Source organism: Porites lutea, chromosome 10 (genome assembly GCF_958299795.1).
Source record: "Porites lutea chromosome 10, jaPorLute2.1, whole genome shotgun sequence".
In the NCBI taxonomy this organism is placed as follows: domain Eukaryota; kingdom Metazoa; phylum Cnidaria; class Anthozoa; order Scleractinia; family Poritidae; genus Porites; species Porites lutea.
The window spans coordinates 29,149,628-29,173,930 of NC_133210.1; the positions used below are offsets into that span (position 1 = coordinate 29,149,628).

General features: G+C 39.0%; 1 protein-coding gene across 2 annotated transcripts; it reads left to right on the forward strand.

Annotated features, from left to right (window-relative positions):
- The first annotated feature begins 1,225 nt into the window (after nucleotides 1-1,225).
- On the forward strand, nucleotides 1,226-20,221 carry LOC140949927 (ATP-binding cassette sub-family G member 4-like). Of its 2 annotated transcripts, none has more exons than XM_073399080.1 (13): nucleotides 1,226-1,688; nucleotides 6,998-7,069; nucleotides 8,579-8,621; nucleotides 9,634-9,766; nucleotides 11,681-11,737; nucleotides 12,081-12,226; nucleotides 12,698-12,821; nucleotides 13,169-13,283; nucleotides 14,469-14,686; nucleotides 15,954-16,170; nucleotides 16,932-17,032; nucleotides 17,607-17,765; nucleotides 19,040-20,221. In XM_073399080.1, exons 1-13 carry the CDS (start codon nucleotides 1,481-1,483, stop codon nucleotides 19,403-19,405), a joined length of 1,959 nt encoding a protein of 652 aa, XP_073255181.1. In that variant the 5' UTR covers nucleotides 1,226-1,480; the 3' UTR covers nucleotides 19,406-20,221. The 2 variants fall into 2 exon arrangements, with proteins under 2 accessions (XP_073255181.1, XP_073255179.1); XM_073399078.1 differs by having other exon boundaries at nucleotides 1,228-1,688; nucleotides 6,995-7,069.
- The last annotated feature ends 4,082 nt before the right edge of the window (nucleotides 20,222-24,303 follow it).

Consider the following 24,303-nt stretch of genomic DNA (forward strand, 5'->3'; position numbering starts at 1 on the left):
CCTTCCGTTAAATCGCCCCTCCGAATATAAGCTCCCGGGGGCTTATACTTGGAAAGTGCCCTCAAATACAACATAAAACAAAGCAAAAACGGTAAAGAAACATAAATTTTTGTATTTGCAAAGAACTATTATGTGTGTGCCAAGTGTTTGTAGTCAGAAAGTGTCACAGTTAATTGCTGTTTGCGTGGTTCCTCTTCACTCTTGGCTTTGATTTCCTCTTTCCATATTGACAAAGTACTTGCATGGCTACGTTTTAGAAAGGTCTTTGTCCTCAACGCGAGTTTCAATAAAAACTTTCTGCAAAATTACCGACATAAATAAATTTCCTTTCAACTATAAGCTAGCCCAATCGATTTTGAGACGCAAATTTCCCCCCAATTAGAAGCCTAACCGATTTTGAAACGCAAAGTTCCCTCCGTATTTAAGCCCCTCCGAATATAAGCCCCTCCAAAAAAGGGCCTTTGAAAAATATAAGCTCCGAGGCTTATTTTCGTAATTTTACGGTATATTTTAGAAAATGGAATATTTAAAAAATATGCAAACTTTAAAAAAGACCACCTACATTTGTCCATATTTGTCAGTAATACGAAAAAGGGCATGATTGACGTGTAACGATTTTGTGTCCTTGTCTTGAGTTATGATTTCACAAACAAAATTAAAAATACCTAGCAATCGTTCGGCCCGAAAGTCCTGGTCCCCAGTCAACTCGTTTACATTTTCGTTTTTTTTCATCGCCGTGCCACGTTATGAAAAATGAAACTTTAAATCCCAGATAGACCCTAGATATCCGGTTTATTTAGATTTAGAAACCTGGGAGGTCTAAACACGTTCGCTTTACTTTCCATAAAATCATCGTCATTTCTGCAATAAAGTTAGTTTTTTAATTACCAAAAATTATAATTTTGTTTGAATTTAATCCTCTGAAATATCGTGTCTCGGCTTTCTGAATTAAATACCCGCAGTTTTTGGCGTCGTGAATGTCACTGGCCTGTCTGCACGCTACGATATCAGAAATACTTGCATCGTATGGTCTTTTTAGGTTGTAATTCTGTTTAATGCGAGTATATAAAAAGACAGAAGACCTGGACAATAGTTTTCTTTCCTGTCTTTTCCGTGGGGTTATTAAATTTGTCGTACTAATTTTATACTTGTTAAAACAGTGGATTGTGACGTAATTTTTTCCAAAAAAGATTTAACACGACCTGACATGACTTGAAATTGAACTAAATTTAACAGCTAATAGGAATTTGGCATCTATTAGGGCTATTTATTTAGCCTTGGCGGTTTTTAACCTGCTATCCTGAACCGCAAAAAGTTGTGCAAAAATGTTATCGAATTGTGTATTGTATAAATTATTCATTAATTTACATAAATTGGACTTTGAGTCGACGAAGAAGGACAAAGACGTTCTCACATGACTTATAAGAAAAAGTGAGACATAATATATATCCGGTTTGGCAAACGCCAGTGGTTGAAACCGATGGAAAATTATATTTCGGCCAGGGCAGAGAGCTATAAGTCAGCGATTAAATGTTGTGGCGCAGAGGAAACCAGTTCTGTCGACAGCAAAGATTCGATGCTCGAAGCCGGCGAATATGTGGAAAGGCTTAGCTTTTGGCAAAGACCTAAACAGAAGGTGGACCTGGAATTCATTGATGTTAGTTACAGTGTGAAGCAAGGTCGAAAAGGTGAGCCGAGCTATTTTCCTGCCTTGTACAATAAAACGCCTCTTGGCTTCGCAGTTTCAAAATATAAGCAAGTTGCAGGTCTTCGGCGAAGAAAGAGATAACGTGTCCAAACTGGCTATAACAAAGCATGAAAAGGTCAATATAGTCTCAGTTTTATTTGAAACTGATTAGGTTATTGAAATGTTCTTATTTTAAGACTTACAGTGGTTATTCTTCGAAGAGTTTTTAGTGGTATTGCTATTTTCTGTATAGCTTATTATGTTGCGCGAGGATATTTCAGGCGTGACGAGACAAACACAGCAACGATGCGTGTACATTCGAGTTGGTGGAAAGATGCGAAAATATATTCATTCATCTCCAAAATTCCAGCCCTGTCCTACCCTTGGAGTATAACTTGAACACTGTACAACTGAAAAGAGATTTGAGCAGAATCTCGTGTGTTGAAAGAGGTTATTTTATGTTGTGCAAATTTGTTCGATGTCCAACTTGTACACTTTCGCAACAACAGACGTAGACACGTTGTAAACATCGTCTGCATTTGAAATGGTTTCAGATCAAAGAGAAAATTTCAGCCCAGTTTATCTTCTCTAGGATACTTTCACAAGCGATTTTTATTTTGCTCTAGGTTTTAAGGTCTAGAACCGTAAATGAGATTATTATTTTGAATTGCGAAAACAAAATTTTTAGTTCGCCTATCAGACAGGTTTCGTCAGTGATGGGTCTATAAATGGGTTTTCCCTGTCTCTCGGGGGATTGTGCCTTGTACATGTACATCCAGAAGCGTTAATGGCAATCTTAAATGTGGTTAAATTCAAGGAAGTTTACAGACAATTTTCGCGTAAAATTGTTTGTTAAACATGCATTCAAGCCATCGACTATTATTAAGTGATCGACAAGGTTATTGTTTACGAGTTGCATTTCGTTTGCATATTTTTTGCTGGAGGAACTTGATATCCAGCTACGGTCGATTGTGATATACGAAAAGCGCAGTTTTGCACTTTGCACGGAAGGAGAAGAAGAAAGAAGAAAAAAGCAATTTCGTGCACAGAAATTAAGTCTTTTCTAAGTAAAAGTTGCGCTTCTTTATGTGTTACTAAAAGAGTGATATTACGGCGTAGGGTAAAGTTCAGTACATAAATGGTGTAGGTGAGATTGAAACGGTCGAGTGATAACTTATAAGTCATTACTCGAAACCTTGAGTTTCAATTATTCTTTCATTTTGTTGTTTGTGTACAACGACTAAGATTGACCGTTACCACAAATTTAATGAAATTAACACCAGGGTTTTGTTATACTAAGTTATTTTCCTGAAATTATATGTTTACGGCATGTAACTGAAGCGCAAAATCTAAGAGAAAGCTCTTGGTCGCAAGTGAAGGCTAGCTTTGTTAGGTTTGGAAACTACTCGAATCATTAAAGATATAGCTTGAGTATTTACAAATAAAAAGCAAACACAAAGAAACCGCATCTAACCCCATATCTCTGGCATTATACTTTCGGCTATTCATGCTAAACCAAAAAACTCAAACAGTCCTTGCACGTCAAGCGAAAAAAAAAGTTATCTAAACTCTCTTTTAGCATTCAAACGTGTGAACCCTTGAATGAAGGCTACAAACCATTGCTTTTCTGTGATTTACTTTGATTGTGTCTTAAGTTTTTTGCCAACTGAACCATCCAAGAAATGGGTAAAAGGTAGTTTTAACCTTAGTTTTGAATAGGGTGTTGCCAATAAGTTCAAGGAGAGGTTTCCTCTTTTTAGAGTGGTGTCTTTCCACAATCAGTATTATCATCCACAGCAATTATTACATGTTTAAATATTAACAGAAACTTAGAAATAAGACTTTTAACTTTGCCAAATTTTCTGGAAGCCATTTGATTCTCCAGATATAATTTCTAATTACATAAAATTAATGTAAATGACTATACAAACACTTTTAAGCTGAAAATGTTCCTTTTCAGTTATACAGAAGAATTATGAGTGAATTTATTTTGGCTTCCAGTTTCTTACATGAAAATGCGAAAATAAAAGAGCAAAAAGAGCACTTCAACATGAAAGAATGCCTATTGGTTATGTAATATAATATGAGGAATGCAAATGATTTATCATAATTATGTCAATAAGTAATTTAGTATTAAAGCCAGGTTACAGTGCTTGATTGACATTAAACGGATGTTCATAATGATACACACCAGGAGCTCCTGAATAATCTGATCTTCAACACTTTCCAAAAGGAATCTCATTGATGTCTTGATTTCAAGTAATCCAATAGAGGTGTAAACATACATTATTTTGAAATCCTGTGTTATTCTTCACTGAAATACTCTTTTGATGTCATCTTTGTTGTCCATGTGATTTTCTGGTTTCATGATAGCACTCTTGAATGGTAGCTTTGTTAGCTTGTAATGTTACTTTGGACAATGGATTTTTGCACCTTAACCTGTCTGTATAAAGTTAAGAAAATAGTGACCTTTGTTTTTCCCTCATGGTGTGATTTATGGGATGATATGATTTAGAGGAGTGATGAGAGCAGGTCAGCCACTGCCTCTCGCACATGCATGTGCTTGACAGGTGTGTACACGTGCTTGACACGTGTGGGCAAAGCTTCTGTATGATTTCAGCCTGTTGTTGAAACGTTTGGGATGGGATTATATACCAACCCTGTTCCTTTCCTCTTCTTTCAAATTATCCTAAATTAGCAGCATAAGTTTTGATGCAGTTTGCAACTTACGAATTCACAGGGTTAAATTCACATATCAATGCAAAATGAGAAAGTTTATGATCCCTTTGCTGATCAGTGCTGTTCCTTTTAGCAAAATTCTAATTTATTTTTGTACACTGCATGCCTTGACCAGTCTACTAATGAAGATCATTATCTGGAGATTAGAATTTTGTAAATAATTGATGAAAGACTTGTACTTTTGTATTTGTAACTTTCGGTTCTTGTGATAAAATTCTAAAGTGTGACCTTTCAAATAATACTTCATTAGCAGAGCTTTCTTGTAATATTATTAATTTTTTTAATATTGAGCAAAATTTACCACTTCAAATTTTTTAAGTTTTAAAAAGGTCAAGAGATTAATTTCTGACATTTGCATGTGTGGCTTACATCAATCAGTTGTTTCTCTACATTAATCTTATCAACTGATCGATGATACTAACAATCCTTTAGCAAATTTCATCACAGTTTCTAACTCAAAGTTGGACAATTAATAATCACATGTTTGTGGTTAGGATAAGCTATAAATTACAGTCACATGTCGCCCTTGTACGTAAACTTTAAGGCTAACAAAAAGGTACAACTTACAAAACAACTTTGCTAATTGTAGTCATGAAAATGTTAATCCTAAGGTCAGAGGGGCTACACAGGATGTGTGATGTAGTCGTAGAAGATATCTGTCCAAACCCACTCCATTGTGGAATGTCGGGAATTCCAGAGGAAACAAAGGTCAACGGCCAAAACTTTTAAAGGAAATGTATACAAACCTAAATTGGAATTTCCTGTCGATAGATGGATGGAAATGAAAAAACAACTGTATTAATTATTGAACCCTTTTATAATTAGGGGGAAAGATGCATGGATATTTTCTAAAGCAACACAATTTTAGAAAAGTAATCATCATTAAGATTTTTACCAGAAGAAAGATACTCACAGTTACATGTGTAACTTCAGGCATGGTTGTTATAAAGCCTTACAAACATTTCCGGGAGACACTCTGATTCGACCCTTGTCCGGGTTAAATGGGTATGTGTACATTAATACAAATTATACAAAACAATACGGTGGCTTTTATTTCAACACGATGGTGATTGAAGCATTTCCACTTATGGGGTCATGCATTTAAGGCCTGTTTCGAACGTTGTGCTGCTGCCATACTAAGCTGGCTTGACTGCGGCACAACACTAGCATGACTTGGTTTCAGACGTTGAATTTAATTCAGTCCAATAGAACAGCTGTTGGCAAAAACAAAACACAAAAATAAAGAAACGGCTTAGCAAAATTTTAAATATATTCTAATGTATTTATAATTTATGAATTGAGTTTGACACGGCAGTAGCACGACGTTTGAAACCAAGTCGAACTACTGCCGTGTTTAAGTCGAATTTAATTCGATCAATTTAGTTCGGCACAGCAGTAGCACGACGTTTAAAACGGCCCTAAGCTAACTAAAAGAAGTATATTAAAATTGTCTTAATAATAAAAAAAATTATTGTTATTATTGTCAGGCATTGTTTGTGGAGATTCAGCCCGAAAACCTAATTTCTGTAGGTTTTCAGATTTTGAGGCTATTCTATTGTAATTTTTAACGTTGGATGTCTTTGCAAGGTCAGGAGTAAGAAGATTCCATGCAATAGATGCTCTGTGTGTTATTGAATTTTTCATGAAATATGTGTTAAAGTGTGGGCAGGACCTTGTTCTTAGTTCGTAAGTAACGGATTGGAGAAGTCTTCTTGGTTAATATATGTCACATGGAGAGAGGAGTGCAAGATCTTATATACTAATGTTGCCAACTAACTTTGAACATAAAGTGTAAAGAATCCCATTTGGCTATCTTAAGTACTTCTACAGTTGGCATATCTAACACTTACTACTCACTTACTTCTCACTTAGGGCAAAGTGTTGGCTTATGGGAGGGGTAGATAGGTGGGCAGTTTCCCAGAAACCTGTAATGATCCCATATTTTGGGGTCTTAAACAGTTGCTTTTATCAGTGCCCCTACCATTCATATACAATAATTATATTGGTTTTACTTTGTTTGCATTGATGATTGTCTTGATGATCACAGATTATACTGAAATTCTGTAAACTACCCCTTTTAAGCCCTTTTTTTACACATCGTTTTAAAAAAATGGGTTAGGAGGGATTATCAACAGAAAGGCTTACATGGTTATGAAGCCTGTCAGACCCCTTTGTTTTATGTTTTTGTGGTCCTGATGGTGCACAGCCTTCAGTAGCATTCCTCTCATTTTGATCTTATAGACCAATAAAAACGTCACATTAATTTAGATGGTCACAATTTGTGAAAAGAAAACAAAGGATGTGCCCTGTCAGGAATCAAGCTGATCCAATGTAAACTGCAATCACTTTGAGTCGTTTTTACTCCCTCACTAACGTCTGAATCAATCAGCTATTAATGTTTATGGTAATTTTCTCGCAAAACCTATCAAAACTTGGTGTGCTAACTTCGGCCCTTGCTTTGCCAGGAATTAATTCTCAGACTATTTATTTACTCTCTTATCATCTTCAAAATCCTACATCCTACAGTTTTACACTCTTTTAAACATGTTTTTGCTGTTTTATTTTAAGAAGTGAAGCAAATTATCCATGGGCTGTCTGGTGAATTCAAGAGTGGGGAATTGGTAGCAGTCCTTGGGCCCTCAGGTAATTATGTTTTACTACTACTCTAAATGATCTAATCAGGGGCACCCAACAAAGATTTACCCTTAAATACGTTAAAAACACTTTTGAGGCTAACTAGAGTCCTTTTAGATCTGTAGCGGTGCACTCTAAGGCGCTCTATGAAATTTGTATCTGTTCGGTCATCCTAGGGTAACTTGAGCCTTTTCGAAATTACAAGGGCTTCAGTATGATTTTCCCTAAAATTTTAGATGCAATTTACCTTTAAACGAAAGTGAGAATTTTTCTGATTCCTCTCTCCATGACACTGTTGAATCCGAAAATTTTAGGTTTCCTTTTTCTGCAAAAAAAAGCCTTACCTGGGAAGTGAAATATGAAAAATTAAACGTCAGAAAATCGTAGGGAATTTATTAGGTAAGCTTCAAAAGTTGTAATTGAATGGAATGGTTATCTCGAATTTCTTAGCCATTCTCAAGCTGTAGAAAATTCTAGGCAATATTTGCTTTTTCGAACAGATATTTTACAGAAAACAGTTGTTGGGTGCCCCTGTCTAATTGACGCCCCCTCTCAAATAAGTGATTGGTCTGGGGCGGTTTAAAACCCCCTAAACTGAATTTAATACATTTAAAAACAAGTGGTTTCTGACTGAAAAGCTACTGATACTTTGCCAACAAACACTATATTATATCTTTTGAAACCAAAAAAAAAACACTGTGATGAAAAGGAGAAAAAAATAACATTGATTGAGGAGAGTCTTTCCTGGTTTTAGACATTTCAGATTTATTTTCGATATCGGTCTTGATTTGTGTAGGAGTAATTCATGTTTAAAATAGCTAAAAAAAATAGGTTTTTTCAAAGGCACTGTATCCTTAAAAACTTCTGGAAGTCATCTTTCGGAGGACCTAAATTTCAAAATTTTCCAGGGGAGCATGCCCAGACTCCCACTTGGATGGTCTACCTCAGGAAGACGTTTGTCCAAACCCCCTTGACTAAATCTTGGATCCGCCCTAACTTGTCTTACTAACAATGATTGTTAGTAACAATACTTGTCCCCTCTACAATGTTAAGTTTTTAATTAGATACCCCTCTCTAATAAATACCCACTTTCTATTGGATGCCTCCAATAAAAGATACCCCAAAATACTAGTAACTGACAAAAAAGAAGCAAAATCATTCATTTTTTTCAGTTTTTTGCTTATTGAACAGGGTTTTGCACATTGCATCTTGTTTAATATCAAGTATAAACATCTCTTTCTCTTAAATGCCTCCTATATCTTTTAAATGCCCCCTCTTGTACCCCTAAAATTAAATAAATGCCTGCATGGGTATGTATTTGATCAATTTACAGTTTTTGAGGTTCAAGCCATCCTTTATTTGAATTCTGCAGTATAATATTTTTGTTTTTCATTTGACTTTTGAATTGTTTTTGTCTCTGAAAAACCCTACATTATTGTTATAATTGTCCAGTATTAATAATGATCTTGGTAACATTACAATATGCTGCAATAATATTGTTGTCTATTTGTTTCCTAGGAGCTGGAAAATCAACATTGATTAATATACTTGCTGGATACAAGTGAGTTACTTACCTTCTACTTTTGTCAATATATATCATTAAGACAGCAATGTTTTCTGTTTTCTGTCATGGAAGTTGCATAAGGGCTGATGTTAAGAGGCGGGGATCATGATTTTTCCCTGGCTACTTTGATGCGAAAATAGAAGAAAAAAAAGAACCTGCAAAAGAAATACCTGGCGGTTTTAATTCTCTTCATTATATACTTATTATACCTGGCAATTTGAAATCTTAGTGACAGCCCTGTAAGTTTTTATTTGCAAAATTGTGGTTTGAATAAAAAATTCCTTCCTATTGGAGGTATAACTATTGATATATTGATCAAAAAAAGTGTTGTGAAAATGCATGTACTCCTAGAGCAAGCTCTCTGCCTGTACTGTCACATTCTGCTATTTGTTTTTCAGAATGTTACAAAATGAAATTTGCAAACTTGGTCGAAATTTGCCTTTGCTACATTTGGCAGTGAAAGGGTTAAACTCTATAAAGAGTGATCAATGTGAGAAATTTCTCCTTTTCACATCTGTGCCACTGTATTTCAAACAGAGTGGTTATAAGAATAGGCCTCTTTCAACATATTAAAATTCAGCATGATGGCATGTCCTAGGACGCAAACAAAGAAAATGAACAAACATGTTTATCATTTTCTTTGTTTTTGTCCCCTAATATAAGACTCGCTATCATACTGAATTTTTATTTTATATATAGAAAATGGCCTATTATAAGGACATGATCACACAAGGTGATTTTAATGTATACTATGCCATACTTAATATGGGAAATGTATTGGAGAATGATTGAGAATTTAAGTTTTGAAATTAGAGTTTAAGGGGTTAATTAGTACAGGGGAGCTGAGTTTTATTGATTGCCAATTCAGCGATGGCATCACAGAAACACGTTCCCTTTACGGACATGATTATCTCAACAATTTCAACATTTTGTGTATCAAGAAACTTATCATTGTGTTCAGTATGGACTGTTTTATTAAACATCTTTTACCTCCTTAACCTTAATTTAGAACCAGAGATGCAAATGGTCAAGTATTGGTCAATGGTGTGGATCGTAACTTGCGGCAATTCCGTAAAATGTCTTGTTACATCATGCAAGATGACATACTTCTGCCACATCTCACTGTCTTGGAATCCATGATGGTACATATGTAACATCTTAACTTAATGATCCTTAGCCTGCACTGCAGACAAAACTAAACTTTGGTTAAGTCTGTCTGCAAAACAGCACCAAAATCCTTGTTCTGGGCACCCACCTGTATACCAGGATTTGAGTGCGACTATGATTGGCCAGCTAAATATGCCATTGTCAATTTGCCAATCAAGATGAAAGGAAATTCGAAACACTTTTCATTGAGTCTGTTGGGGGCCGGCCAGAAAAAGGATATTTGTGCTGTTTGTAGACGTTACTTACCAAGGTTAAATTACATCTCCAACTTAGGCTGTAAGATCCTATTATGCGACTGCAATGAGATCGTAAAAAAAGCAATGGCTTTAGTAGGTAAAACAACAACTTTGCGCCTGCCACACTTTTTTGTACTCTTCTTTGCCATTTAATATGATTTTTGCATGACTATCACATGACATGCCCACTTTACGAAAGAATCCAAATTCACTTTTAGAGTGACATTTTCACTGCCATCGCGTCCGTGGAAGTTAAAGTCCTTGATATCCATACTTCACCAGCCAACGATTTACTGGTCTGAGCCAACTCCAACTCCACCCCCTCCTTATGCCCCACCCCTTACCCACTTTGGAAGCCATAGTAATTTTCTGGCATGGGTGTCCTGTGAATAAACACCAGTTTTGCAAAGAAAAGTTAACATAATAGTACTTCTTGCTTTTAGAATTTACTTGACTTGAGAATGGAGGGTTTTTTAGCAGATCTCTAGTAAACACTATTGATAGTTTCACAGTCAGAGCAGGGGACACTGTCCTGTCACGAGTCTATCAGTTTAAGTATCTTGGCATTATGCTGGATCCATACCTCTCGTGTTATGACCACATAGATTACATTGGGCGCAAAATATCGGCAAAGCTCAGCATGCTTCATAAAGCGCGCAAGGTCATTCCGCTTGAGTCGTGTTTAACACTTTATAATGCCATGATACTTGCAGTATTCGACTATTGTGCTGTCGTGTGGGACTCCTGCAGTAAGGCTGACCGAGAGTACTTGGATAAGCTGCATAGACGTGCCGCCAGTATTATTGAAGGCTACCCAGTCTCACAATCGCAGATATCTTATACTTTCAGTTGGCCTACGTTCCAGTCCCACCGGGACTATCTAAAGTGCATGCTAGTGTTTAAGAGCCTTCATGGCCTGGCTCCAGCGTATTTACTTAATGAATTTAGCCACACGTGCGATTTCCATTCATATAACACATGCCATAAAGATTTGCTCTGTCTGCCGCTAGCTCGAACAACTAAGTAACAGGGCTCATTCAGGTTCAGCGGAGCCAAGATCTGGAGCACCCTCCCTCTGGCCCTTAGCAGCAAGCATGATTTAAATAAGTTTGGGTTTGGCCGAAAAAGGCACTTAAGATCCAAGCCAAGTTGAGCCACCAATACTTTCGCTATACTTAGTTGTTCCAATTTTTTTATCTGTTATTGTTTTTTGTGTTGTTTTTTTCTTTTCATCAGGGCCCCATTCAAACCAGCCTCGCTGAACTGGGCCCCCCTGAATAAATATTGTTCAAATTAAATAAATAAATGAGATATGTTTGCATATTTTCATTGCTTCCCTTGCATTTCATAATAATACTTCTGGGGTCCCCAGAGAATAAATCCTTTAAAACTTTATTCATTCTTTACTGTGCATGTCATAAACCAATCACAATTAAGTTCAGAGCTGACAAGCAAACCTCAAGAACACAAATTAATTTACAGTTGCTGTTGTGGTTTTTAATTTTCTCCCACCAGGCATTTTCCCTACAACACAATAATGTTCCTTTAAATATTTCTGTTGTTTATGATGAGTTTCACTATATTTTTTTGGGTACACTATTTTTTGTTTTGAAACTTATATTGACTGTACTCACCCTAGTGTTCTGTTTATAGGTGTCAGCCAATCTTCATCTAAGGGAGTCCTTAACACAAGAAGACAAAGAGGGAATTGTAAGATGAAGTTATTTTTCCCCGCTGTCTTTCGTATTTCAGTTTGCACAGGGCTTTGAAAAAAATTCATGACCTTGTAAACACATAAGTATAGTTGGTGAACAAAACATAGAGGCTTAAACGTTAATTAAGTATATTTTTAATGTTAAGAGAAAGGTTTTTCGTTCAAAGATTAGCTGCTAAGAGTGACCAACATCAATTTCCTGGTAACAAAGTCACCAGTTTCTAAATACTGACTTAAAACAAGCTGTACACACACTTGGCAAGATGTGTGGTTGACTGCACTCTCCCCTAACCACTTCACATCATTTTTCACTCATTTCACCCTCAATTTAACTTCTAGATCCAGGAAATCCTCCTGAACTTGGGATTAACAGAGACCGCAAACACAAGGTTGAGTGAAATCTCGGGTGGCCAGAGGAAGAGATTGGCCATAGCACTTGAACTGGTCAATAATCCACCCTTAATTTTCCTTGATGAGCCTACAAGGTAACTAAGAATGATGATATCTCGCTGGTGGAATTAAATCAAGTGTGCTTTAAATTATACCCCATGACCCCAGTGACTGGGAAGTGAAATGATGATTTTGCATGATTTTGGCCTGTTAAATCCCCAAGTTGAGCTACGCAGGACTATTGATGATAATCAACTACAGACACAACCCACTCAAAGATAATCCACACCCTTACTTTCAAGTGAAATTTCAGCGCATCTGTACCTATGATAATATTCTAATCACAAGGTGGAACAAAACTTTCAATTATCTTACACATTCTTCTACTGCAATGTGTTCTAGATAAGTTTTATGTTTATCTATTTTTATGTTTGTATTGTAAATTAAGAACCACTTATTGGAAATGTTACCAATAAATTATTATCATCATCATCATCATCATTGTTATTATTTACCGAAGGGACTCACAGTTTTGTACCCGGTTGTTGTCTTTTATTTTTCATCAGTGGCCTCGATAGTTCATCAGCTTATCAATGCATCGGCCTCATGAGAACACTTGCTCACAGTGGTAGGACTGTGGTATGCACTATCCATCAACCAAGTGCAAAACTCTTTGAAATGTTTGACAAAGTAAGTAGCTCAATCTTTGCTGTGAAATAAAATGTTCATGAAATCTGATTCTGATATTTTACATCCAAGTGACAGAAAAAATAATGTGGCTTAATACCCAGCCACTTCGAAGCTATACCCCTAAAACAGTGGCTAGGTGGCTACGTAGCCACGCAGCTACGTGGCGGCGCGGTTGCGTTGCTATGCGGACTGATGGCTTAAAGCAAGAGGTATATCACTTTGTAGTCCGCTTTGTGGCTACGTAGCCACTGATTTAGGGGTATACCTTTTATTAAAGTGGCTGGTATTCTGCTTTTAAGCCAAAAACGTAACGGCCTTCCTTATCCTGGTTCTTCATTTTGTTGCAGCTGTACGTTTTAGCGGAAGGGAACTGCTTGTATCATGGTACTGTACAAGATCTGTTGCCGTATTTTTCCAGTGAGGGTTTTGTCTGTCCCAAGTACCACAATCCAGCTGACTTCAGTAAGTACAGGAGATCACCGAATAAGTTTTCAGATCGAATCAGAATTTTGGACATGTTGCCTTTTCAGGAGGTGAAAAAACTGTAGTACCCGGCTAAAAACCTTAGAGCAGAGAGGTGAAGCAACACTGTCTCGTCCCCATGCGTCTCTTCGCCTACTCTTAAAATTTTAGGGACTTTTACCTTTTAAGCCCCAAGATCCACATACAAATTCTCCAGACTGAGCCGCATACATTTCTTTTAAGAATAGTTGAGAGAATTTGGTTGAAGATCAAAATCTTCTTCCTTTGTTAATCAATTTAGTAATTCTCATAACCTTTACTGTTTACGATCTGCTGATGTTGTCAGGAGAAAATTGATGTTGGTAACGCTTGGTCATTCCTTGGATCTTAAAGTCCCTAACAACGAGAGAAACGCGGTCAAGGGGAGCGCGGAGGGTGATAGAGAAAACGGTTAAGATAAATAGCAAAAATGATTTAGCTCAACTTTTCAAGTCTCCGCACAACTTTTTGAGTCAGGATCTGCCAGTTGTCTTTCCACTTCGTTTTCCTCCTTCCATCACCCTTCGCGCTTCGTCCGTCACGCTTCTTGCGTTCCGTTCTCTGCTTGCGTTCCAAATAGAGACGAATGGGGACGAGGCAGGAACTAACAGCAAACTCAATGCAGTAGCAGATCCAGGGGAGGGGCCCGCCACTGCAATGCCGTATGCGGTGTGAGTGTTGTTTCCCTTCTCTGCTACGACTAAAGTAAACGTGTGGGTTTTCTCCGGGAACTCTGGTGTTTCCCTTTCCACAAAATGGGACATGTCGAATTTCTGATCGTTGGGCGTGGCTGGTGCCGGTTAGATTTTTATAGAGTGCGCTAGGGGAACACGCACCCCCTTCTGCGCGCGTGTGTCCTCGAAATTTTTCCCTTCGCTATCGCCCTATAAACATAGCCTGTTTACAGACCCTCTATTTTCTCTTAAGAGATCGTCGAGTGCGCGTATGATAATAAAAACTGCTAAACTGTCGAATTGTCAAAAAAAAGGAGAGAAATGTCCATGAACTGGTTAAAAACATTCGGCGCTTGCTATGCGCGCTAATCGTTGGGTGTCATGTGACTTCCAAATAGCCGATGAGAGCGCGTGTCGTTGACAAAAAAATTTCATTCATATAATTACATAATTTTTTTTCCTTTTTTTGCAGTCATTGAGGTAGCATCAGGCGAGTACGGCGATAACATGATACCGAGTCTTGTAAAGGCGTGGAAGGCTCGTGAAGAGAGCATGACCCAGAAGAGAAGTCTCACGAACAGCACGAGTTGTAGCTATGATTCCAGGAATATGGTGGTGTCCCTGCTTCCCAACTGCAATGTGAAAACCAGCACTGATAGCATAATTCATGCTGCTAGTCAAACAACACAGGTGAATAGCTTTACCAAAACGTTAGCTCGCTACTTTTAGGCAAGTTCAGCTCGTCACGTTCAGCTCCAACTAACTGGTTAATGAAGTGATTGGCTGCATTTATGTAAATCCTCTGTTAAGCTCCCCACCTTCCTCCCTCTCTACTAAGTCCCACTCCTTCTCCCCCTTATTATTCTTCGCTAATAAATGAAAGGCTGGATTAACCTTGGTTCTGTGCCTGCATAGTTCTTTTATGTCCATTAACTGCCAATTTAATGTCTTAGTTTTACGAAAATTTTGTTACCCCCTTTATTGTGGCTAATGCCGGAAATAACAAAAAGTTCCAAATTTTTTGTTTGTAAAATGTTTAGAAATAAATGGTACCGTGCAAAACTACTGCCAAAGAGGTTTCATTTGAATGGTAACACCATAGAATTTCATCCACAGACTCAAAAGTTAGAACTGCATACTAAATAAATAGTACCATGTGAAAGTACTCTTGAAGAGGTTTCATTTGAATGGTAACACCATAAGATTTCATCCACAGACTCAAACGTTGGAACTACATACTAAATAAATAGTACCATGTGAAAGTACTCTTAAAGAGGTTTCATTTGAATGGTAACACCATAGCTTTTCGGAGGTTTCGTCCACAATTATTTAGTTTGAGAAAGACAGTTACGCGGCTTTAATTTGCTCTTTCTGTGAACGTTATACTGTGCGCTTCACCAATTAAATGGGATGTCTTTGTCCGATTTTTTCTTTTTTTGAACACTGTAATGTATTATTTTCTAACGAACGTTTTTTGCATCGCCTCAACATTTGCTGATCAACAAATGCCACTATTCTTGTTGTCAAACGAGCTGCAGATAGTCTGCTACACAGCCGTTTTTAGTGTCGTCACGCAGCGCTCCTCCCCACGAGACGACACTAAAAACGGCTGTGTAGCAGACCTAAGCTGCAGAGGGCCCATCTCTATTCTCGTTCAACAACGATCAACATGTAGAATGGCCTAACCGGTCATTTCGCCCCGGTTACTTAACTCATTTTTGACTCATTTAGTGCACTTCAAATGTAATATTGCTCGTTCTATAAGCCATAAACCAAAACAAGCATGCTTTAAATATAATATTCCTTATTCTAGAAAAGGGGGCTAAGTAACCGGGGCGAAGTGACTTGGGGGCAAAATGTTCGGTAACCGGCATATTTCGACATGTAACATGGTTTAATGTTTGTTGAACATCCGAAGCCGAGTCAGTAGCTTAATTCCTTGTCCTCTCTTTTTCAGTTCATGGTGCTCTTCAAGCGAGCTGCCCAATCAGTCTTAAGAGACCGAGTATTCACTCACCTCCGGTTTGTGTCCATAGCTTCTGTTGGCCTTCTCATCGGATTATTATACCACGGTATAGGAAATGACGGCAACAAAGTCTTTAACAACACTGGCTGTTTGTTTTTCTCGCTTCTCTTTCTTATGTTCACCTCTCTCATGCCCACCGTTCTAACATGTAAGTAATCCGTCAAAGCTGATTTCGTTCGAGGTTGATGAGTAGCCTTTTTCCGTTTTCAGAGCGCTTGTAAGAGGTTTATGTTAATGAAGCGAGAGTTTCGGGTTGATACATGCCAGAGTCAAACACTCAAACGTCGCACTTCACATGTAAAGAAATATATACTTGTGAGCGACAACAATAGATTTCGCCCCTTAGTATTGGGTTCGTCACATGCGAAGTTCGACGTTTCACCTGTGACCCTGGCTCGTCCCAGTCGTCTTTGCGTAACGCGCACGGCGGGAGCACGGCGTTTTCCTCCTTCCCATGACATCCCACGCAGCACTAGGGGAAGGTTGTGAGAAACGACTGGGATGAGTCAGCCTTTGACCAGAGTAGCTTCTGATTTGTTCGGCGAGCACGCAAAGTCTTAGCTCAAACACAGTCTTTTTTGTCTGGTCAACAACGCTCCTCCCTCCCTCACTCCCCCTTCCCCTTTGGGGAGGAGTGTTGCGTGACGAGACAAAAACGGCTGCGTGGGAGACAAGCAAATAAGTAGCAAGTCAGGTGCGAAAACGCGCGTAAAGGCAAGTAAACGAGCGCCACTCATTTTCGCGCTAGACAAACAAAAACCTCCAGTTACGCAGGCTTTTTGAGCTGTGCCACACTTTCCTCAAAACATCTTAATGCATTTGTTTTTTTCTCCAGTTGTATATAAGCCATAACTTTGTGTTACAGGAGATGGAGTAATTTTAAAACTCATGCTGCAATTTCTTTTACAGTTCCGATGGAGAAACTTGTCTTTATTCGCGAACATTTAAATAACTGGTACAGTCTCAAGTCTTATTATTTGGCGAAAACAATGGCTGACGTTCCTTTTCAGGTAAGATGCATGAAATAACATGATTATAGACCATATTATTAAACTGCAACTCACCTGTAATCGAGGCTGCTGCTCGAATACCTTATATGAGCCTCGGCCGCATGCCAGTAAGTAGTTCCATTTAGTTCCTGGACGCCGTGGGCCCCATTGCTCTCTAAACCGAGATATTTATACGTGATATATAAAAGCCTGACTTGGGCGATAATGGACGTTCAACAATATAATACAAAAGATCAAAGGTATTGACTGTCCGCTTTTGTCCGCTGAATAGGGGGAGAATCAAAGGCCGGCAATATGAGAAGGGTTGCATGAACAGGTGTAGAGCTACGTGCAGAATTCTTTTTTTAGCAGATTCGTGGATAAATCAAGTCTTACATACTTCTCCAGAAGTTCCTCCCGTCAGGAAAGTCCTTTATAGCTTCTCACGCTATTTTTAGGGCTCGCATTTGACCTGTCACGGAGTGTAACATCTATTCATTGAGTGTTGCCCGACATACTACCAAATCTTCCAACGCCAGTTGAATTTATGAAGCATCCCGATTGATCGTTCCCTTGACTTTTTCTCCCCCGGCAGATTCTGCTCCCTGTGATCTACTGTTCAATAGTGTATTTCATGACAGATCAACCCAGTGAAGGATTGCGTTACACACAGTTTCTTTCCATCACAATACTCACGTGTCTTGTGGCTCAGTCAATAGGATTGCTCATAGGAACAGTGGCGCCCAGTCTTCCGGTGGGTATAAGTGTTACTGAGTGTTTTCCATAGGTTTTTTAGCCCACGTAGCAAGCGGGAGTTTCCGCTCGAGTTATTGTGCAAAAGTTGGAGCGAGAGCAAAACAAATGGAAGAAGGGAGGATAGGAGGGGAGAAGAGGAAACGCCATTTATTTTCTCCCCTCTCCTCCTTCATCCCTCTTTTTCGCTCGCGCGCAAACGCCTATTACGCAGGCTATAAGTTTATAGTAAATACCACTTCTGGTATGTGGTTCACGCGCATGAGAGATGGTACAACTCGCACTCCTGACTCTAATGGTGACTTTCCCAAAGACTTTTGAAGGGCAGAATTTTTTTGTGCTTGAGTCGTAGCCAAGTGCGGTATTAAGTATTTCGAGTTCATTCTTAGAGCAGTTTTCACTTGACTGTCGTAAAACCAAAACCAAAGTAAATACACTAGCCAACCAAAGGGCGTAGTAAAACCAAAACCAAACCAATTCCTCAATTACTTTCGACAGTCAAGTGAAAACCGCTCTATCTACAGCCAGTGAATACATTTATCCACCTGAGTAAACCACGAAGCAGAAGTCTGTACCTTAGTTTTGAAAATTTAAACTGAATGCTCTGCATTTGAACAACAACAGCAGCAGCGGCGGCAACGACGTAATGAAATCGAAGTAAGGGTGGATTTCCAATGTCGCGTAATTTTTACGTGCGTACGCGCGTTCAATGTACGTACCTATATGAAATAGAGGCAATGTATGAAATGCCGCGTGTAGACGCAAAAATTGAGCAACTTTCAGCTTTTACGTTTACGCGCGATCTTTCATGCAAGGCCTCTACTTTATTTACGCGCGTACCCACGTAAAAATAATGCGACCGTGGAAGTCCACCTTAAATAAAATAGAGGCGATATATGAAAGTCTGCGCGTAAACGTTAAATCTGAGCGAGGTTCAACTTTTACGGTTACGCGCGACCTTCCACAATGTATAGCCGCTATTTTATTTACGCGCGTAAAATTTTACTTGCGTGCGTATTAAAGATTGCGTGACAGTGGAAATCCACCCTAAGACATGAAAGCAAAGGTCATTCAAAATTAAGTTTTTTGGATGCTTCCAGAATCTCAATCAGCCCATAAATCAAGTGGAACATCTATCAAAAAAGATCCCTTAGTGAAGCATTCCATTCCGTCCGGAAAAATAGGTCTGGGGATCATTTTGATGTTTACAGTAAAATAGGAGTCGTATAAGTGATCGCACAGGCCTTTACTCTGTTGTTTCGTCTCTTCTCGCAGACTGCCGTTTACGTTGCTCCGGTGACTGGTATCCCTGTGCTTCTCTTCAGCGGTTTCTTCGTAAATTTTGACACCATTCCGAAATACATGCAGTGGTTAACATACGTGTCATACGCGCGCTACAGCTGGGAAGGGACGGTGTGTGCCATATATGGAAATAAACGAGGGCCTCTAGAATGCAAGAACAAGCGGTGTATTTTTACCAACAGCGAAGATGTTTTAAGCGCTATGGATGTTGAGGAGAATGCGCTCTATTTAGAAGGCGCCAAGATATACTTCGACGGTTTTGTGCTATTTTTATTCTTCGTTGCACTCAGATTGGCGGCCTATTGGGTATTGCGGTACAAAGTCAAGTCGTACCGCTAGCAAAGACCTGTTGTCCAGCACGAGTGGAAAGCGTTCTCGGGCTATTTTCCATTTGCAAGCTTTGACTGTCTCTAAAAGCTAGCTTGCTGTGGCTTTGTGTTGATTGCGGGTTGTGTCTGTAGTGTGCTCTATTGTAGCCTGCTAGTAAGCTCTCCATTTGGGGGGAGTCGCGAGAAGTCACGCGAGTGTCGCACGCGAAAGGAGACGCGGGTATGAGGGGCGCGCGCGTTCTCGTGGCTCGCTTCGCTTGCCATAATTGGAGAGCTTGCTCGCAAGCTAGTTCCATGGTAGTTCTATTCACTAAAATTTTATAGATTTAAAAGATTTGCGAAATTTTGTGCGATGAAGTTATTATTATTATAAGGGATTTTTAAAGGGTACCGTTTTAGGCATCCGTTCACGTTTCATGAATAAAAAATGTAACGTTCTCAAGTAAATTAGTAGCTTTAAGCAGTCCACCATGAGACTCACAATTTGCTAACAGCGTTTTGTAGTTTTCAAGAATACGCATGCGCATCATCTAAATTGCTACCACATTGGTGATGAATGAAGGCTCTTCTCTCCATGCAAACAGCAAAGCATCATAACTGTTTCGATTATCTCACACGCACACCAGACCATAAAATAGTCGATTTGCAACGAAAAATCGCGTCCGGTGTGGTTAGATCATTTGTTACTAATCTCACTTGCAAGTGTAAAGTTTGTGCTGAAGACTTCTACAAAAACCAAATTAATATGCATAATCAATAGCACCAAAGGAAACTCTTAAGGACTTCATCCACAGACTCAAAAGTTTAGAACCTCCTTGTACAGCATCATAAACTTTACCACAGGAAAGTACTGCACGGTAGCTTTAATTTGAATGATCATACTATAGGATTTCATCCACAGACGCTAAAGTAGGTGAGAACCACCTTTTACAGCATAATACACAGTACCACAGGAAAGTACTGCTCAGTAGCTTTCATTTGAATGGCCACACTTTAGGATTTCATCCACAGACTCAAAAGTTAGAACAACCTTGTACAGCATGATTAACAATACCATAGGGAAGTACTTTTTGGCGGGTTTCATTTGAATTATCATACAGCAGATTTCATCCACAGGCTCAAAAACTTTTATGAACTTTTAAAGTATAATTAACGGTACCACAGAAGGGTACATCCTTTGTTACCCTTTTAAGTTTCAGAATATCTTCTTGGTTAGACGTTTAATTGTATGCTTGTTTCTGAGTAGATATTCAAACAACAAACGAGGACAAGCTGCGGTGAGCCGGACTCTTGTGCTTGTTGGTTTGTTTTAGTCACCTTTTGTTGTTTCAGAAACATCGAAATGGCTGGACCATTTCCAAAGGTCATCTGTAATATGCGGGACATTATCTCCAACGTTTCGATAACAACAAACGACAAACGTGAAAAATCTTGTCAATTTTTGAGCTTTCACCGTTAACAACTTGATGTTGTAAACAGTATGTTGGTTTTACCCTAGGATTTCATCCACAGACTCGAAAGTTAGAACCTCCTTGTATACCATAATAAATGGTACTGTATTGGAAAGTATTACTCAGTAGCTTTCATTTGAATGGTCACACTTTAAGATTTCCGATCATCCACAGAATCAAAAGTTGAGCCACCTTGTACAGCACAGTAAACAAGACCAAAGCAAAGTACTACTCAGTAGCTTTCATTTGTAATGAATGGTCGTATAATCGGATTCGTCTACAGACCTCAAAATTATAAACATACTAATAATAAAAAAACAGTACTACGGGAGCTTTCTCTTGAATTGTCGTGCTGAAGTATTTATTCCATTAACGGAACTCTCTCTCGATGTTTGTAAATTGTCAGTAGCATGGTTCAGTTGATTGGGATTGTGGTCTTAAATTATCTTTAATTAAACACAACTAAATTATGAATTAAAAATCGGGCCGGGATTTGAATCCCCTGGTTTGAGTATGTTATTGTTTTGAGATTTCCTCCCTCCTTAATAAACAGGGAATTGTCCTACCCACAGTCTTCTGGCCTTTTGGTCAGCACGAGATTGCTGTTCACACGGAACTGACAAACCAGGTTCAATTTTAACTTTTGTCAGTGGTTTTGCCATATGCTGGTCATGCGCAGAGCACTACTCCTGCTAGTCCAAAACGACGTCTCCCAAAGATACCTCGCATCCATGCAACCACGCCTTTTGCCCTTTAAAAATTCGACAATTATTGTGTTCACACTGCGCCGGTCCTTTTTTTTAAAACTTAGTCCATCCTCTTTCCTCGGCACTCTGGCAGCGGGGCGCTAAAAGGGGGAGCGCCCCGCCGTCAGAACGCCCCGGAGGGCCTGGTCGCAGGCAAGTCGAAAATTGGACAGGTCCGAGTGAACGTAACCTTAAAGGGCCACAGGTTAATATTGTGTATCAGTTTCCAGAACTGTCAAGTGTCACCTTCAAGTTACTTTTTGGATGGAGAGAAAGCCAGCGACGACTGGACACAGTGGCGGATCCACTGGTCTGGATCCGGCACTGGGACATACGTGTGGATTCGTAGGCTACCTTTACCGATTAAATCGCCCAGTTCCTCTAGGCAGCTCTTTCGGTAGGGGCGTGCCACCTCAATCCCCTCCCCGACACCCCAGAATGTAACACATTAGCACCTTGCCCTTTTCTTTGTTTCGTTCCATTACAAAGTATGGGAACCCGTATTCGCGGCCGTTATAAAGTCCCAGGAAGGAGAATTTCTTTGTTCAGGGCCTCTAGGTTATTTATTGCTGATAGTATACTTGATGGCCAAAGTAACGTATCTCTCTACCATATCAATAAGTCTTGAGAAAAATTAGCACGATTATAAATTGAAATTATATCAATATTCTTAGAATTAAAAAAAACTGTAGTATATTTTTATATGAAACTTTATGGTTTTTTCCTCTTCTTTATTGGCGCAAAATTAAACTGAGGCGATTTCAAAGTGCGATTGTTTTAGCGTGTTTTTCACCCTTGGAAAGCAGATAAAGTGTTCGCAACTGGACCTGGTCGCTTGCAAGCCGGATGGTCTTGAGGTGAGAGCTCAACTTGCGTCTTGTCCATGGCCATCCTCTGAGTAACCTGGGTGCCAGAGGCTTTTTCCGTCCATGCTCTGGGACGTCGGTCAATGGTCGGTGCTCGGTCGGCACACGTCGGTCTTCGGCCAAACTAACGACTTGGTATTTTTATATAAAAGTGATGTTTCGTATGCTAGTCAACATATATTTTCAAAAGTGATATTAAGTGACCTTTACAAATTATGACAAGACTATAATTCATCTTAGATAACTTTTGAGAATGAGTGTCGATCGACCAGCATACGAAAAGTGAAGTTTATTTAACAATGCGTAAGCTCCCAATGTTTGTAACCGCTATTTGAGTTTTATTTCTGATTATTGTTCATTCAACATATTTCTCCGTTTCTGATATTCTGATTAAATATAACCTTACGCATAATTCACCATAACCAGCTACTTTTGACCAAATTTGGAAGAATTTTGCGTTGAATCAACGGATGACGTCAAAAGTGCAGCACAGTTGCAGGTTAATGCACCGTCAACCGAGAAGACCTGGAGACGAGGTTGAGTTGGTTTGGTTGTGAAAAGAAAAATGGCCGAACAGTCGGCGGAACATTTAACTCGTTTCACGACGAACTATTGTCTAAAAACTTGGCAAGAAGACAACTCGACGGACAACATATCCTATTTGGAATATATTTGCAGACCTGAAAGGCCCTTTATCTTCTAACATGCACTATCGAGGTGAACTTAACATCGACGAAGGTAAGCATGTTTTAGCTTGTTTTTTAAACTAGGAATTATTTTGAATGAATAATAAAGCAACTAATGAATTAGGCTATCGTAGGATATAAAGAATTATACAGATCTCGAAGGGTGTAACACCCTCCTCGATCTGCATAATTCTTTATATCCTACTCAGCCTCATTCATTAACTGCTAATTAAGGTACGATGGTCTAAGAACAAAAGCCTTTACAACGACTTGGCCCATGAGGGGGCTCTCGCATCCGTTTAGATTATAGGCGTAAGGAATGACTAAAAATTACTTCCTTTATCCCCTGATGAGTGGAAAATGCTCCTCAGCCAGGGCATCAGACTTTTCTTAGGTGAAAGGGGAGAAAAGTTCGATACCAAATCCCCTCTCCCTTGTAATTACCCCTTCGGATAACCTGTTGCTAAGGTTGATAGGTCTTCCCTTCCAATAACCCCACCTTTCCTCTTCCTCGCCACTACCACCACTACCTTTGTTAAGAGACACTAAGAGAGAATAAAAGACCCCTTCTAACTTCTCTTGAAGGCACTAGGTCCTCTAAGGTCAGGCTTTGTTTTTGTTTCTATGGCTCGTTCCGCGTAAGGCAATCCTGGAAAATCAGGTTTTCTGGATCGGATTACACCCTGTGGATTCCGGATTCCATGACAGTAGGACTTAGATTCCGGATCCTTGAGCTAAAAAGCCGCATTCCAATTCCTGATTTACCAATCAGGTTGAAAGAAAAGTTTAAAACGCACTTTCGGTAATTCCATAATTCTTTCGGGGCCCAGATCAAAGATCTCGCACAGCTTCTCAGAAATTACTGAGCCGGGGTTAGCGCAGGGCAATTAACCCTTTAAACCCTAATATCAAAATTGAGATTCCCATTTACTGTCCCTATACTTTTCCAATATAAATAGTAGGGAGAATTTGTTGAAATATCAATTAGACTTATCTTCCCTGATTCATGTACTCAATTCTCATGACCACTATGTTTTCTTAAGCACTGATATTATAAGGAGAAATTTCATGTTGATCACTCTTACTGCTTAAAGGGTTAAAGAAAGCAATAACTCCATGTGGATTGGTATCATAAAGTTTTGAGTAATTGCCATTCGTA